This window comes from Photinus pyralis, unplaced genomic scaffold, assembly GCF_008802855.1.
Source record: "Photinus pyralis isolate 1611_PpyrPB1 unplaced genomic scaffold, Ppyr1.3 Ppyr1.4_LG5, whole genome shotgun sequence".
In the NCBI taxonomy this organism is placed as follows: domain Eukaryota; kingdom Metazoa; phylum Arthropoda; class Insecta; order Coleoptera; family Lampyridae; genus Photinus; species Photinus pyralis.
In genome coordinates this window covers 28,717,020-28,730,775 of record NW_022170596.1, presented here as the reverse complement: position 1 = coordinate 28,730,775, position 13,756 = coordinate 28,717,020, and the positions used below count along the sequence as shown (strand labels likewise).

The following is a 13,756-nucleotide window of genomic DNA, read 5'->3' as shown; positions in this document are numbered from 1 at the left end:
TACTCCTTTGACAGCGAAATGCACAAATCCCAAAATGTTTATAGCCTTGCCTGAGTTTTTGGTTAATATTAAAATAATCAAAGCAGAATACATTGTGCTGACATCTGTCTTTATTATTGGGGACTAACATTTTATCGCTAAATGCAGGACACTTTATTACCACCATTATTTTAGTTGGAACTTACACCTCAAAGATGTCGCCACAATAATTTTGTAATGTACTTTATGAAACTAACGTTAGATGTCGGAGCGATGTTTGTAAAAACCATAGATATATGAAGTTTTAACCTCAAATGCATAATTAATGTTTGTTTATTTTATAGTCAAAAATTAAACTTTGTTATCATTCCTTTCTCGCTTACAGGTTTAAATTAGGGAACTGGCTACTGGGAGTGACAGGAAAGCGTCAGAGTCAACCTTTGCGGAATATGATGCTGTTTGCTCTGGGTCGTGCAATCGAAGACATGTAGTTCTCGATGGATGAGAAACGTTAGCATTGAATTCAGACAACACAAATTGAAAAGGGAAATGCTTTGTAACCAAAACAGGAGGACACCATGGAGAGCTCGCAGAAAACCCATTCTAATGCAATTCCAACTTCTCAAGGTTAAAATCGGAACGATTACATGATTGCAGCAGCTGGCTATGGTGCGAAGCTATTCTTTAAAGAATTGAGCCTAGAGTTTATTTGATAGAACTACGGTTATAGAAACGGTAGTGAAATTGGCAGCGAAATAAGGCAAAAGTGTTACGCAGTTTGCATTCACGAAAAAATGTGTTGTTTGTGCGATCTTCGTGTGAAAATTGTTGTAAAACGGTTCAGTTTAATGTACCTGTTATTGAAATTGTTCTTCCAAGGGCTTTAAATAAACTCCTATGCATAAGAAGTTACGAATTGCAAAAAAATGTTTTCTGTTCATTGAGCATGATGTGTTGCCTACAAACCAGGCTACACAAATATCGAGTGCCCATATTCAAATTAGGGATTTGCTTGAATCTCCCCAATCTGCCGTTTTTATTGAGGGTAAAGAGGGCCTCGACGAAGGAATGGCCCAGGGCCCCGAAAAACTTAAAAACGGCACTGCATTTAAGGAATAATAAGTGCAACGTTGCTATTAATCGCATAAATTCAAATAAAATTTTAAAAGAAGGTGCGTACGTGGCGACATCTCAACTAGACTTCTAAAACTATAATTGATAGAAAGTGTATCGATTGCCATGGAGATGGCGCACTAGTAATTATTGTATTTAATTTATTCAAAAATCGGGCCTTTAAACTACAATTGCTCTACAGATCTTGCAAGACACCGTACATTTTGAACTGCCATTTATTCAGACTTCTCAATCAAAAGTTATAGACTAGAAACCAATTTCGAAAGAAAATTCAAAGGGCTGTAACTTTTGAACTAGTACCCAATCTTGGAACTGTTTGAAATTATGGATTCTACAGGCCACATTCTATAAGAAAATTTTTTTCCGGGTCGATCTGAGACAATTTCTTTTTTCGGGGCAAAAGAAAAGGCAGTGTATAACCTTCCTTTTTTTCCAAAAATCGACTGCACCAAAATTTCTCGAGAAAACACTTTTTCTTATTAATTTTGGTGCGTAGAATCCAAAACAATCCGTACTTTTTCGATCGGACTTCTCAATCAAAAGTTGACTAGAAACCAATTTCGAAAGAAAAATTCAAAGGGCTGTAACTTTTGAACTAGTAGCCCAATCTTGGAACTGTTTGAAATTATGGATTCTACAGGCCACGTTCTATAAGAAAAAATTTTCCGGGTCGATCCGAGACAATTTTTTTTCGGGGCAAAAAATAGGCAGTGTATAACCTTTCTTTGGATGGACGTACGATGGAGGAACATTTGAGCCAATCGTTACGGAACGTTTTGGCATTATTTGTACTTAAACAGAACGTCTTTCGAACGTTTGGTGCTATCTGGGTACCTATACCTATCTATATTAAACAAACAGGGGAGCTAGGGGCTAGGCCAAACCCTTTTAGGGTTAATGCCTCAATTCAGACACACGCACATTCACAACCATCTCATTTTTTAGTAGATAATATTTTATGCTTCCGACAACATTTCAAGACAATTCTACAAAGATTGCAAGAAGATGATTCTACGAACATTTCCAATGTGGATTCCAATTATTATTCTGAAGATTGCATGAAGGTTCTTAAAATTATTCTGAGAGTATCCGGGGAAGATTCTAAGAGGATCGTAAGAAAATTAACAGGTTCACAGGTTAATATAACTTCGAAGATATAGCAGGATATAGAAATTGGAGGGCTAAGGATTTTTTGTTCTGAAACCCACAATGCGAGGTGGGCAAAATGTTTACACCACACGCTCTAATCCTCCCTTTGTCTTAAGAAAAAAAACCGCAAGAAAATTAGAATATTAGTTTTAACTAATTAGTAGTAATCTAAAACTAATTCCAAGGGAGTTACAGTATGAGTTGCGGCTTCAGACACACATATGAATATGGACGGATCCCCACTGTATATTATCTAGGTAATAGGTAGGTATATTTAAAATTATACCATTGAATTATACCTATTGTGTAGTTTTTTTTTTCAACTCTTAAAACAAGCATTGCATATTTAATCACTGAGTATCTTAACATCTAGCCTGTTACTTGACACAGTATCTATATATAATCTAAGGCGCGGTTCCCACTGGAGCGATACGATAAGCGATGCAACAGGCGATTCGATAAGCAACCCGATCCTGATTCGACACCGATCACTCATAATCGTGCAAAGGTAATGGAAGCAACTTATCTGGTACACACTGGAGCGATCGCGATACTACGCCGATAATTATCGGAGTCGCGTCGGGGCGAGAGACATAGCTGCCGGGTCGCTTTGAGCGCATATCGTTCGACACGTCCGATTAATCATGCAGGGTCAGCAAGAAGACGTACAATCCTCTATTTCCTTCGTGAAATTGGTGGAGCAGAAAGCGTGTTTATGGAACTATGCATTGAAAAGTTATAGCAGGACTGATTTGACAGGTGTTACGTGGAAACAAATAGCTGAAAAGCTTAAAGCACCTTACGCGAATATGCGATAAAAGATTGCTCATGTTGCATCGCTTATCGCATCGCTCCAGTGGGAACCGCGCCTAAGGTAACAAACACACAACGTATTTAATCAATACACACAGTTTTCTAGTCTATTAGTAAATAATTATTTACTATTAATAGCAAATTGTGTACAAAGATTCGGTTCAGTAAAATGTGGTCTTTACTTATCTAGTTCTAGTTTCCAATTCCGTATCGTGCGTGGGAGTTTGAACCACTGAAACCAATGTTTACTCATATGTACCTACAGCATATGAGTCCAACTGATCCTGACCTAAAACTTAAACTTGTAAAGTTTGTAGTTGTTAGATTGAACTATTGCCAATACTTAAAAAATCTTCTCCCTTTAGATGAAAAAACCTATATCCTATGTGATATTTTGACTTCATTTATTTTCGTAGGTGAAACTATAAATTTAAAAAAGTCTATTACTGAGTTAGAAAACACTTGATATAAATTGTGCTATAAACATTAATTCTATACTGAGGTACACATACCGTAGTCAATTGGTCCTAATTGTTCCGCAATATCAAGCATGTCCTTGCTTGTCCAAAAATTTGGTATTTTGATGAAAATGTTATCTGTATCACCGGGCAGTATAAATCCAAAATGAAGTAGAAGTGACACAAAGGGCTGATATTTAATAATATTTGTTTGTTCTAATGTCCACGGAACGAGTGGAATTGGTAAATTTAACACTGGAAATAAGAAATTGTTATAGCTCGATATGGAGATCATCAGTTCACATACCTACCTATAATGAAATATGTAATGAAAAAAATACTATAAAGGTGACTTAATGAAAGCCCTTACAAATTTCATCAAACAATTCAAAATTTTCGTTTGATGGACATGAATTTCTATGACAACTTTAGTTGGATTTGGGTGATTGTAAACTGACAAATGACTGAAATGTTTCGAGTTATATAATAAACTTTTCATCTGAAATAACTTCAGAGCTCAAGGACTGACGTTTAGTAATCTCTCATTCCATTAATTTATTATTTTAACTAGCTACTCTATTTTACTTACCGGTATTGTAATATGTAACAGGTTGTAATATCTGACTTTGATACTCCATTGAACGTTCATGGGTTACAATTAATTTGCAAAGACGAGCTTCCAGCACTGATTTTTGTAACCAGAGTAAATATTTTTGTTTGCCATCTTTGATAAAATACCCCTTTAATAGATTTACTTCATTGCTAAAAATTTCATATTCAATGTAATTTGAATGTGCAGCTGATGAAGCAGTTGAGAAGAAACTTTTTGTTGTGTGAGAAATGGAAATATGTTGACTGTATTGTTCACATAGGCCATTTTCCATCTCACTAAAAAAATGTACATTGCAATATATACCTATTTAAAATCAATGAAGTTATTTTTGGTAGGTTGAAGGCATTTTGAACAACAAAACAACTTCATTCTGGATCTACTTAAAACTTAAAAATATATAAACAACTCTGATAAATAAGTCATTGCTGCACTATAACTTTTACCTTCATCATACATTTTCAACATTTAAATTAATTTAATACACCAAAAAATAATAGACAAACACAGTACTTGGTTCCAGAGAAATGGCAGGCTAATCCATATGTAGAACAGTTTTCCGCAGTATTTAATGCCGAGTCATATTTAGAAACGTTCATAAAATTGTGAATCACAAACTCAATTAAATCCGACCAATCCTAAAATGTAAATAGCTAAACTCCCAATATTGATCAGTACCACATCTACTATACATCACACAGCTTGAAATCTGTTTCCCACATTTCCGAAAATGTTCTTAAAATTGCAGGTTGAAACAATGTAGCCATGTTCTCCAAATCACCGGCTGTATGATGCATCATCGTAAATATGCAATCATTGACATGGTTTCTGTTTCCTTGGAAATTTTCCAAAAGTATTCCGTATAGACGCATGCATTCAATTGTTGCAAATCTGTAAGGAATTTATGGAACGTTAGAAGCACCTAATAAATTATTTAAGCACTTACTCCTTTAAATGATCCTTAATTTTAACCTTCACGCCCTCAGTTTTGGACATTTTATCCAAAAGTAACAGGTAATGATGATTCGTGACGATAATATCTTCTAGATAGGCATTACTGTGATGATCAAAGTTATAGTGACGTAATAACAAGAGAAAAAAATTTCGTAGTTCTTCCAACTCTATCATTTGTCTTTGTAAAATTAAAAGTCTCGCATGGTCCGAGTTACTTAAATGCTTAGTTTCGTCATACTTCTGTAACGACTGGATAAATTCTCTTATAGCTGTAACAACCTAAAAAAAACAGTATGTTTTATACAATATATGAAAGTTTGAGAAAGTCACAAACCAAATGCAATCTTCGGAAGCAAGGTTTAACATTATGTGACATTCGACAACTTATTTGAAAGTTTTCAAATAATGAAATGCCCTGAAAAACCAGATATGATACCACATTATATGAAAGAACAGGATTTATGAACTCTAGATCCAGTTCTAATTGGGTTGCAAATTTCAAAAAATATGTAACCAGCCAAAGAAAATGGGAGATGTCCATCGATACATTAACGTTTGTTACAAGATAAGTGTAAAGATCTTGAACCAGAATACTAAAGGCTTTTAAAAGAAGGTCGACAGTAAATTCTTTGAGTACATCTGCAACATCTTCGTCCGTAGGTATATGGTGTAGTACTGCTTTCATATTGATGCTAAAAAGTGGCCAGTGTGTGTAGATCGGCGGTACCATAAAAATACTTACATGTTCGCCTTACTGCGTTTTACCAATTTCTTTCGCTTCAGCTCTTTTTTTTCAAGCAAACTTACATTATGAGATCGCATAAGACCAAGACGTGCAAAGTGATGTATTGGTTTTTCAGGTATTTGATCATCGTCATTGCTTGAGGTTGAAACGGTTTCACCTTTACTGTGCAATTGAGTTACGTCATACTTGGACCCACTTATTTGAATAGGTACATATCTTTTCATATTTTTTAAGACGGGCTGCAAAATAGAAGTGGTATAGTAAGTAATTGTGGTCTAATAAGCACCTATAGATTGGATGTTTGTGATAATTATGGATAACATTATACCTCAAGGCAAACTCCAGAGTCAATGCTGTACTTCCGTGCAGCATTTGCATTTGATGACTTGTGGGAAACGCTTATAGTCTCAACCGCAAAGAGACACGTGTTATTTTTATGTCGTTCAAGTGTCATTTTTAGAGGACCAGTATGTTTACTGCTATTGTCACTAGAATCAGAAGTCGGATCTGAGGTCACTACAGGTGAGGATTCGCCACTTCTCCCGCTTTGTGGCGATGTATTACTTTCATTGTCTTCGGAACTTTCACTAAGAGATGTATCAAACCACAAACATAGTAACTTCTGTAACGTGTCAACGTGTAGATCCTTATACAGTGAAGCTATCAACTGCACCATAGTCGATACCCAATATACCTAAAAAGTCATAAATTCGGTTCTGCTCATATTTAATGGCATTTAATGGCACCTTTTGAGGACAGGTTATTAAATATATGAGCATTTTGTCCATACTTTGAGAAAACAGATTCCAAACGATATAGTTTTGCATGCTCGTTGGAGATGTAGAAGAATAATAAAATGGATTTTCTGGTATATGTAAAACATTTCTCAGCAGCAACAAGCAGTTATGGATACTCTCACATTGTTCATTATTCAAATTTGATGCCTGCTCCGCAATATATTTTATGTGATCAACCACTGCTTTCGTGCTTCGATTATTAGTAAAGGCCGCCTTGCTGGTTATAAGCAGACGATTTAACTCAAAGATCGTATGCCTTCCGACATCAGTTTGCGATTCGTGTTCCAATGAGAGTAGACACTCAACGGGCGCCGTGAGATTAAGTAAAATTTTAACAATTGCGTCAATAATTTTAGTCGCTTCATCAACTGCTATACAGCTCCTAACGTTTATTAAAAGCGGGATAAGGTCTTTGCGAATATTTTCCCCAAAGCCAATCGCTCTTCTGTATGTTCTCAAAGTACGATCTTCTAGTATAAGGTTTTCAAATATCTCCTCCAAATGTGCTATATAACAAGAAAGAATTCGCAATACCATACATGAGTGTGTGAACAACTTACATAAACACCTTTTATCCACTATATAAAGATCACCTTGTTGGGTTCCTAAAAGAGAGAAACTGTTTTTAAATTGTGGTTTCGTGACAATTTCGGCCATCACTATTTTAAAGTAAAGTAGGTACATAGGCACTACTTGCTTAACAGATATTTATACATAAGGATCTAGAAGCACATTTTGGTCACTACATTAAAGTGAATGCATGCACGACTCTATGAAAAGCAAATCTGCCAATAACATGAAGTAGAGAAATACATGGAAAATCTCTTTTCACGTGATCGGCCACGTGATATCGCCAACGTGCCGCGGATTCACGTGCGCCAAAGAAGCGTTTCGCTTTTACACAAATTTCAATTAACGATTTTACAATTTTTGTTCATTTGCATAGTAGGTTACAGTTCAACTGCATTATTTTGTCACAATTCTCTCTCTTGTTTCGAATAAATCTATAATTATATACCCCAAAATGATGTTTCTACTTACGATTTTTTAAAGCACATCGGAGAATGTTAATTACAGCTAAAGTAAGAAACATATACAGCGCCCATTGTACAGAGACTGCTCAGTGGATAACCCAAAAATCTTACTGGTGCTTTTTCTTTGCTAAAATCAACTTAGAAAACCTAAATAAATTTTTTCAGGTTTTTTGATTTGGGTATTTAAAAATTGTACCTACTTATAGACAATCCCCATAAACTACTTACCTACACTAGATCGTCGATTTTCCGGAATGGCAAAAAAACCTAAATAAATACTAAATATCCTATAGTAGGTATACACATTGTGTCAAAGATTAGAATGTCTATTATGATGATCTCGGAAACCAAAGAAGATACGAAGATGATCAAATTAGAGAAAAGATTAGGTATTAAACAGTTATTTATTATCATGCTTTAATGAAAACCAAATAAATTCTGATCGTTTTCAAAGATAACCAGAAAAACCTAAATTTAACGATTTTGTTAAAACAGATACAACAAAATAAAAAGACTTCTTCATTTCCGCTTTTTAAGCTCTGCAAGACTCCGTTGAGAAAACTTCAATACAACGTTTTGTTTACGAGAAATCATCAACTTTATTTTTTTATATGACCCTGTCAAAAATACGCATCTTGTATTACGAATACAAGGCAAACAAAAAAAATACGAAAGTTGGAAACTGTTGATTTTAACAGGATGTACTCGCGCACACCGCCCGAATCTTCCTAGAAGACCTATCGGACATATTTTCCATTTTTTTGGGAAATTTTTCCGATAGGTATTTTCATATGATTCGGGCGTTGTACCCGATTGAAAAACAAAACATTGCTCCTTATTAAATGAAACAGGTGATATTAGAGTTTTACTTCTCCCTTTAGTTTAGTTTTATTTTGCGATGATGTTGACCGTGGTGACCTCATATACTACAACCTAACCAACAAATACACAGTATAAAACCAATTTATTCCACAGATTTCCAAAATGTTTGCTTCTCTTAGTCAGATATCAAAAAATAAGACAGTCAATGACTAATCAAATATCTTTAATTATTACACGTACTCATCTTAAACAAAATTTGGTACATTTATTATACATCCGCCCAGCTTCACAAACCATAATCAATGATTAAAAATAGTCACGTTTGATTATTACGTAAAATGTTATCCATTCTATTTTAAATAATCGTTTGTAAAACTGGGTAATCATCAATTATTTTGAAGCCTATCGCTACAATACTTTTACACCACAACCGTGTTAAAATTAATGCAAGGAAAGATAACGAAATATAGTTCTATACAAAAAAATTATTCACACTTATGCTTAACTGTCGCTATAATCATATTTGTTTGATGTATTAGATATAATGCACTCACAAACACTGAATTCGCTCTAAAAAATAAAGGGTTTGTAAAGATTGCATTACCACCTATCAAGACTTACTGTCCTTCTTTAAAATATTCCTTAAGTGTGTTACTAAATCTTTTGGAGTACTTTACAAATTCCCGTTTTCGTTGCTCAAGTGCTTGTTTTCCAGCGGGACCAGGAATAAAACCATTCACCTCATTCACTGCATCCAACAACTTCTTTATTGCACTTGCTATTTCTCTAAAAAAAAACTCTTATACTCTACTATAGCAAAAAAAAGTGCACTTGGGTTTGAACTTGCGTCATCAACCGTTGTAGGATGAGGAACATGCAACTGAACTGAACAACTGAACAATTGTCTTCATAATATTTGCTTATACTGATAAATATGACTTTCAAATACTTATACATACGGGGTGTCAATTTTAAAACTTGCAGTCGGCCATATTTTCCAAACTAAAGAAGATGTTGAAAATTGAGCAAAACCGTTTCGGGGGTATCGAGGGAGAATCAGAATGACGTTATGAGTGACAACCCCCACCACCCCTCATCAAAAATCCTAAATGGTAACCCCATACTTGTGACACATCGTTGGAGAGCTACTGAAAAATGCTTTCCAGTGGTACCAATAAAGTCAATATGCATTAAGACAATTTAACAAAAATTTAATACCTAATTAACAAAAAAAAAACTAAATGTTGACATTAAGCGATTTATGGCAAATTTGCCAAGAACTTCAACCTGAGCTGCTTTATTAAGCAATCTTGGTTGCTTTGTTTTTATTGACTTACAGTACAGCTGAACGTGTGGAAATAATATTCATTTATGGCTCCGAAAATGGATCATCTTTTAGAACAGCTAGAACGTTTAATGAGAGACATCCCGGGAGAAATGTAAGCCATGCCCTCGGCCATGCCTATGCTCAAGATTTGGTCGCCAAATTCGAAGAAGCGGATCTGTTATCAATAAAAAAAGAAGTCTAAGTAGCCATGGACTATGATAAAAGAAAAACATAGTCCATGGCTACTTAGACTAAAAACTCGTGAAAACAGAATCTTTATAATTAGGTAATTTTTTCACGTACAAGAAGAGGTAGAATAGTCGTTTCACATGATTTAGATGCAGAATTTATATCTCTATAACTTTTATTTGAAGTATTTTTGCGTAAAATAATTAGGAAACGTTTGCGCAAAGAGAAAGTAATTTCCCATGTTAAACGCCTATGTTCCACTTTTCGATTTACACCGTGTACAAGCTTGTGTGTTATGCCATAGGTAAACAGCTCACCTACAATACCATGATCGCCAGGAGCATACAAAGAATGAAAGAAGTAGCATTTTACCTTCGTCTATCTGCATAAAGAACTTGTGTATGTAACATGTTATTGTTCATTCATGCACAAACTTTGTGCATAACCAATCTATTACAAAATCATTCGTACAATGGGATCTCTGTTCATTTGAAACAATTTTAATGAGAACAGTAAACAATCATGGTATTAACAAAAATAGCAACGCGATTCATTGGATGTTTTACTAAATACTCACTTGATGGTTTCCAGAAATGTCTTACGATCGGTAATTTCATCCGGAATTCTACTTAAAATTCTTTTTAATGAGGCAGACTTTTTGTTTAATTCTTGAAAGGCATCTTCGGATCGATTCAGACGATATTCAACTACTAATAAAAAAAATACACAAAAATAATGTAACACTTTTACATACTGAACACACTCACTGTCCGAGTCTGATATAGCTCCTTGAAGCCTCAAAATACCCTCATTCATGTTGACTGTGATTTCTGCTCTTCGCATTATCCCAATAACAAAATCATATGTCAAACCGGGATGGGCAGCTTCCGCTTTTGATAATGCAGACCGAAGTGTTTGCGATGCAGAAACATCTCGCCTTTCTAGCTGCAATGACTCAATGAGCAAGCTTTATGTTTAATAACGCTGAAAGGATTGTTTATAGGTATCTTACTTGGGATAAGATGGGACGTATCAAAATGGGTAACATTAGGGATGTTACTGGAGTTTCATCACCCATTGTCATATTTCCGCAGTTGTGTTTCTTTTCCTTTGTTCAATTAAGCTTACACTTTTATTTTATCTTTGGATAATAGCAAATTATTACAAAAATCTTTTAAGAATACGACAGTTCGTCGATATCACAGAACTACAGCAATTGTACCATCACCATGTTGTCTTTTCACTATTTTAACCTTAGATCATATATCTAAGATTTTAACTACTGTCACAAGTTTGTTATTCTTTTATTACCGTTCAATAATTAACTATTTGTGTAAACATTTTGATACGCGTTCCTTACCCATTCTACTTGAAAAAAGTTAAATGAACAATAAAAATGTTAAATGACCAAGCAGAATAAAAGCTGGCAACCTTGCACTGTTTCATGTTACGAAATGTCAAGTTTTCTAACCTATAAACTTCTTCTTAAAAAAACCCAAGTAAACCAATGTGCTTTATTTTTATGTATGCTTGAAGGTTTTTTATTTATGGTACCTAGGCTTGTACAGCACAAACCATTTTAGTTGTTGGTTGAGTATATGTTACCACAATATTTACGCACGTGATTATCCCCGGCAGGTAATTCGTAGCATTGTTTTAATGAATAAACAAAGCGATTAGGTTTGTTTTTACCCTAGCGCAGTATTTAAACTTTAAACAATGCGTAGACAGTGGAAGGTTTGTTTGTACTTGTAGCCTTTCAGGTTAAAATAGTTCATATGGGCGTTCAAAAAAATTCGATACAACCCGAGGATGCCAGTTCAAGTGACACTGATGTCAGTACGGATTCAAGTGACAGTGTTTCGGATACAGAAGACGATACACATTCGGAGGAAGATGAAATTTTAAAAAGGATTCGAAAAGAGAATGAAAAACAAAACAATCATCCACCCTCAATTGAGGGCACGAGTTTCATTACCGACATATCGTTTCATCCAGATCAGGATATTTTAGCTGTAGGAAATATTGAGGGTGATGTGACTTTATTTAAATATTCTAATGAAGGAAATATCATTTTGGACACGCTAGAATTACATACCGAGGCTTGTCGAGGTATCGATTTTGATCTGAACGGAAAACGCCTCTTTTCCATATCAAAAGATAAGTGCATCATGCTTAGTGATGTTACAGGCGGGAAACTATTTAGGTTTTATGATAATGCGCACGACGTACCACCTTATTGTATTAAGAGTCTGGACGAACATCTATTTGCAACAGGTTGATATAGGAGTCGAGGTATCATTTAAAATTGTTATTTTAGGTGACGATGACGGTGTTGTCAAATTATGGGATTTACGTGTAAATACAGATAAAAGTATATTCATGCTTAAAAAAAATGAGGACTACATTAGCGATATAGTTACTAATGAATCACTTCAGTATTTGTTATGTGCTAGCGGTGATGGTTGTCTCACAACAATTGATTTACGACAAAGGTAGTTAGTTCTCTACTCCATTTTGGTAATTTAGAAGGTTTTATAGGCAATTTTTTATGCAGTCCGAAGAACAAGAGGAAGAATTAACCTGCCTGGGTTTGTTTCGTAGTGAAACAAAAGTTTTGGCTGGCTCTTCTAAGGGAAAATTGTTGTTTTTTAATTGGAACGAATTTGGTTTACATAGCGATATATTTCCCACAACAAAAACTGCAATTACTTGTCTTGTTCCTATCACTGAAAACATCGTCGTTACAGGTCACGAAGACGGACACCTCAGAGCTATTCATTTGTTTCCTCATAAACACTTGGGCGTTGTCGGTCAACATACTTTGTCAATTGAAAATCTCGATATATGTAATAATGGAAAATTTATTGCATCAACCAGTCATAACAATGATATTAAGTTTTGGAATATTAGTTATTTTGAGGAGTTTGAAGAAGTTACACATAAACGGGCCAATAAAGCAAAACGAAAAGAGGAGTTTAACTTGCCATCATCTAAAAGAACAAATACGGCAGATTTTTTTAGCGATTTGAGATAATTATATTTAAAATAAATAGCAAATGTATTCTTACAGTCTATTTCAATAAAAAAATAACTCTGCTTTTCATGTATGAACTGATGACACCTACTTCTAGGTGTATTCAATTTATCCCCTACACCAGGGGTCGGCAGGCGTGCGGTGTTTTAAATTTTACTAAATATATGGCCCGACCTTTATATTCGAATAATGTGAAAATGAACGGCAAAATTGGCGACTTTCATTAGAACGAACTTGTAGTATGAATCATTTCCATCCTCGAACTGCATTCACCCGTATCCTTACCCACCCCCGCCATCAAGAATTATAATAAATGTAAAACGTTTCTTAATCTATCCCTTTTGCAAGTAGTAGTATTTTAATCTTTTTTTGCTGTCGCTGTAACGCAAATTACTACATGAAAAATAACTGTTTTGTACCAATTAGGGCGCTAACACTGTGAATTCGATTCAAATTTTCAAAAAGTTGCCGACCCCTGCCCTACACTACTGGATTTAAAAAAATTACTAAAAATAAATAAAAAGTGAAACTATCTTTGGTCTGAGTCACAGTCTGACTGACTTTATTATTTCCGTTGGAAATGAATATTCATAGATGAGACAGGACAACGTCTGTCAAGTCAACTAGTTTTATAAAATAATTTACCCAATGTAGCATTTCATGTGTCATACAACTGTACTTTATATTTTGAGTGCCATCACCTGTCAA

The 13,756-nt window shown here is 34.8% G+C and overlaps 3 protein-coding genes across 8 annotated transcripts; 1 reads left to right on the top strand and 2 right to left on the bottom strand.

Moving 5' to 3' along the window:
- Window positions 1-1,732: 1,732 nt before the first annotated feature.
- LOC116170510 (protein timeless-like) lies at window positions 1,733-8,592 on the bottom strand. 2 transcript variants are annotated; one of them, XM_031486958.1, is made up of 12 exons: window positions 7,200-8,592; window positions 6,589-7,145; window positions 6,171-6,536; window positions 5,840-6,081; window positions 5,432-5,789; window positions 5,090-5,376; window positions 4,836-5,034; window positions 4,657-4,781; window positions 4,123-4,421; window positions 3,588-3,788; window positions 3,419-3,515; window positions 1,733-3,364 (listed from the first exon to the last, which is right to left on the bottom strand). In XM_031486958.1, the coding sequence occupies exons 1-11, from the start codon at window positions 7,321-7,323 to the stop codon at window positions 3,451-3,453; spliced, it is 2,823 nt and encodes a 940-aa protein (XP_031342818.1). In that variant the 5' UTR covers window positions 7,324-8,592; the 3' UTR covers window positions 1,733-3,364; window positions 3,419-3,450. The 2 variants fall into 2 exon arrangements, with proteins under 2 accessions (XP_031342818.1, XP_031342819.1); XM_031486959.1 differs by having other exon boundaries at window positions 3,419-3,497.
- A 109-nt stretch (window positions 8,593-8,701) lies between these two features.
- Window positions 8,702-11,373, bottom strand: LOC116170512 (programmed cell death protein 10). 4 transcript variants are annotated; one of them, XM_031486964.1, is made up of 5 exons: window positions 11,024-11,373; window positions 10,779-10,965; window positions 10,589-10,718; window positions 9,117-9,281; window positions 8,702-9,065 (listed from the first exon to the last, which is right to left on the bottom strand). In XM_031486964.1, exons 1-5 carry the CDS (start codon window positions 11,093-11,095, stop codon window positions 8,981-8,983), a joined length of 639 nt encoding a protein of 212 aa, XP_031342824.1. In that variant the 5' UTR covers window positions 11,096-11,373; the 3' UTR covers window positions 8,702-8,980. The 4 variants fall into 4 exon arrangements, with proteins under 4 accessions (XP_031342824.1, XP_031342823.1, XP_031342826.1 ...); XM_031486963.1 differs by having other exon boundaries at window positions 10,589-10,721; window positions 11,024-11,366; XM_031486966.1 differs by having other exon boundaries at window positions 10,779-10,956; window positions 11,024-11,366.
- A 116-nt stretch (window positions 11,374-11,489) lies between these two features.
- On the top strand, window positions 11,490-13,081 carry LOC116170511 (WD repeat-containing protein 55 homolog). 2 transcript variants are annotated; one of them, XM_031486960.1, is made up of 4 exons: window positions 11,490-11,649; window positions 11,775-12,288; window positions 12,332-12,506; window positions 12,553-13,081. In XM_031486960.1, the coding sequence occupies exons 2-4, from the start codon at window positions 11,790-11,792 to the stop codon at window positions 13,046-13,048; spliced, it is 1,170 nt and encodes a 389-aa protein (XP_031342820.1). In that variant the 5' UTR covers window positions 11,490-11,649; window positions 11,775-11,789; the 3' UTR covers window positions 13,049-13,081. The 2 variants fall into 2 exon arrangements, with proteins under 2 accessions (XP_031342820.1, XP_031342821.1); XM_031486961.1 differs by having other exon boundaries at window positions 11,502-11,632.
- The last annotated feature ends 675 nt before the right edge of the window (window positions 13,082-13,756 follow it).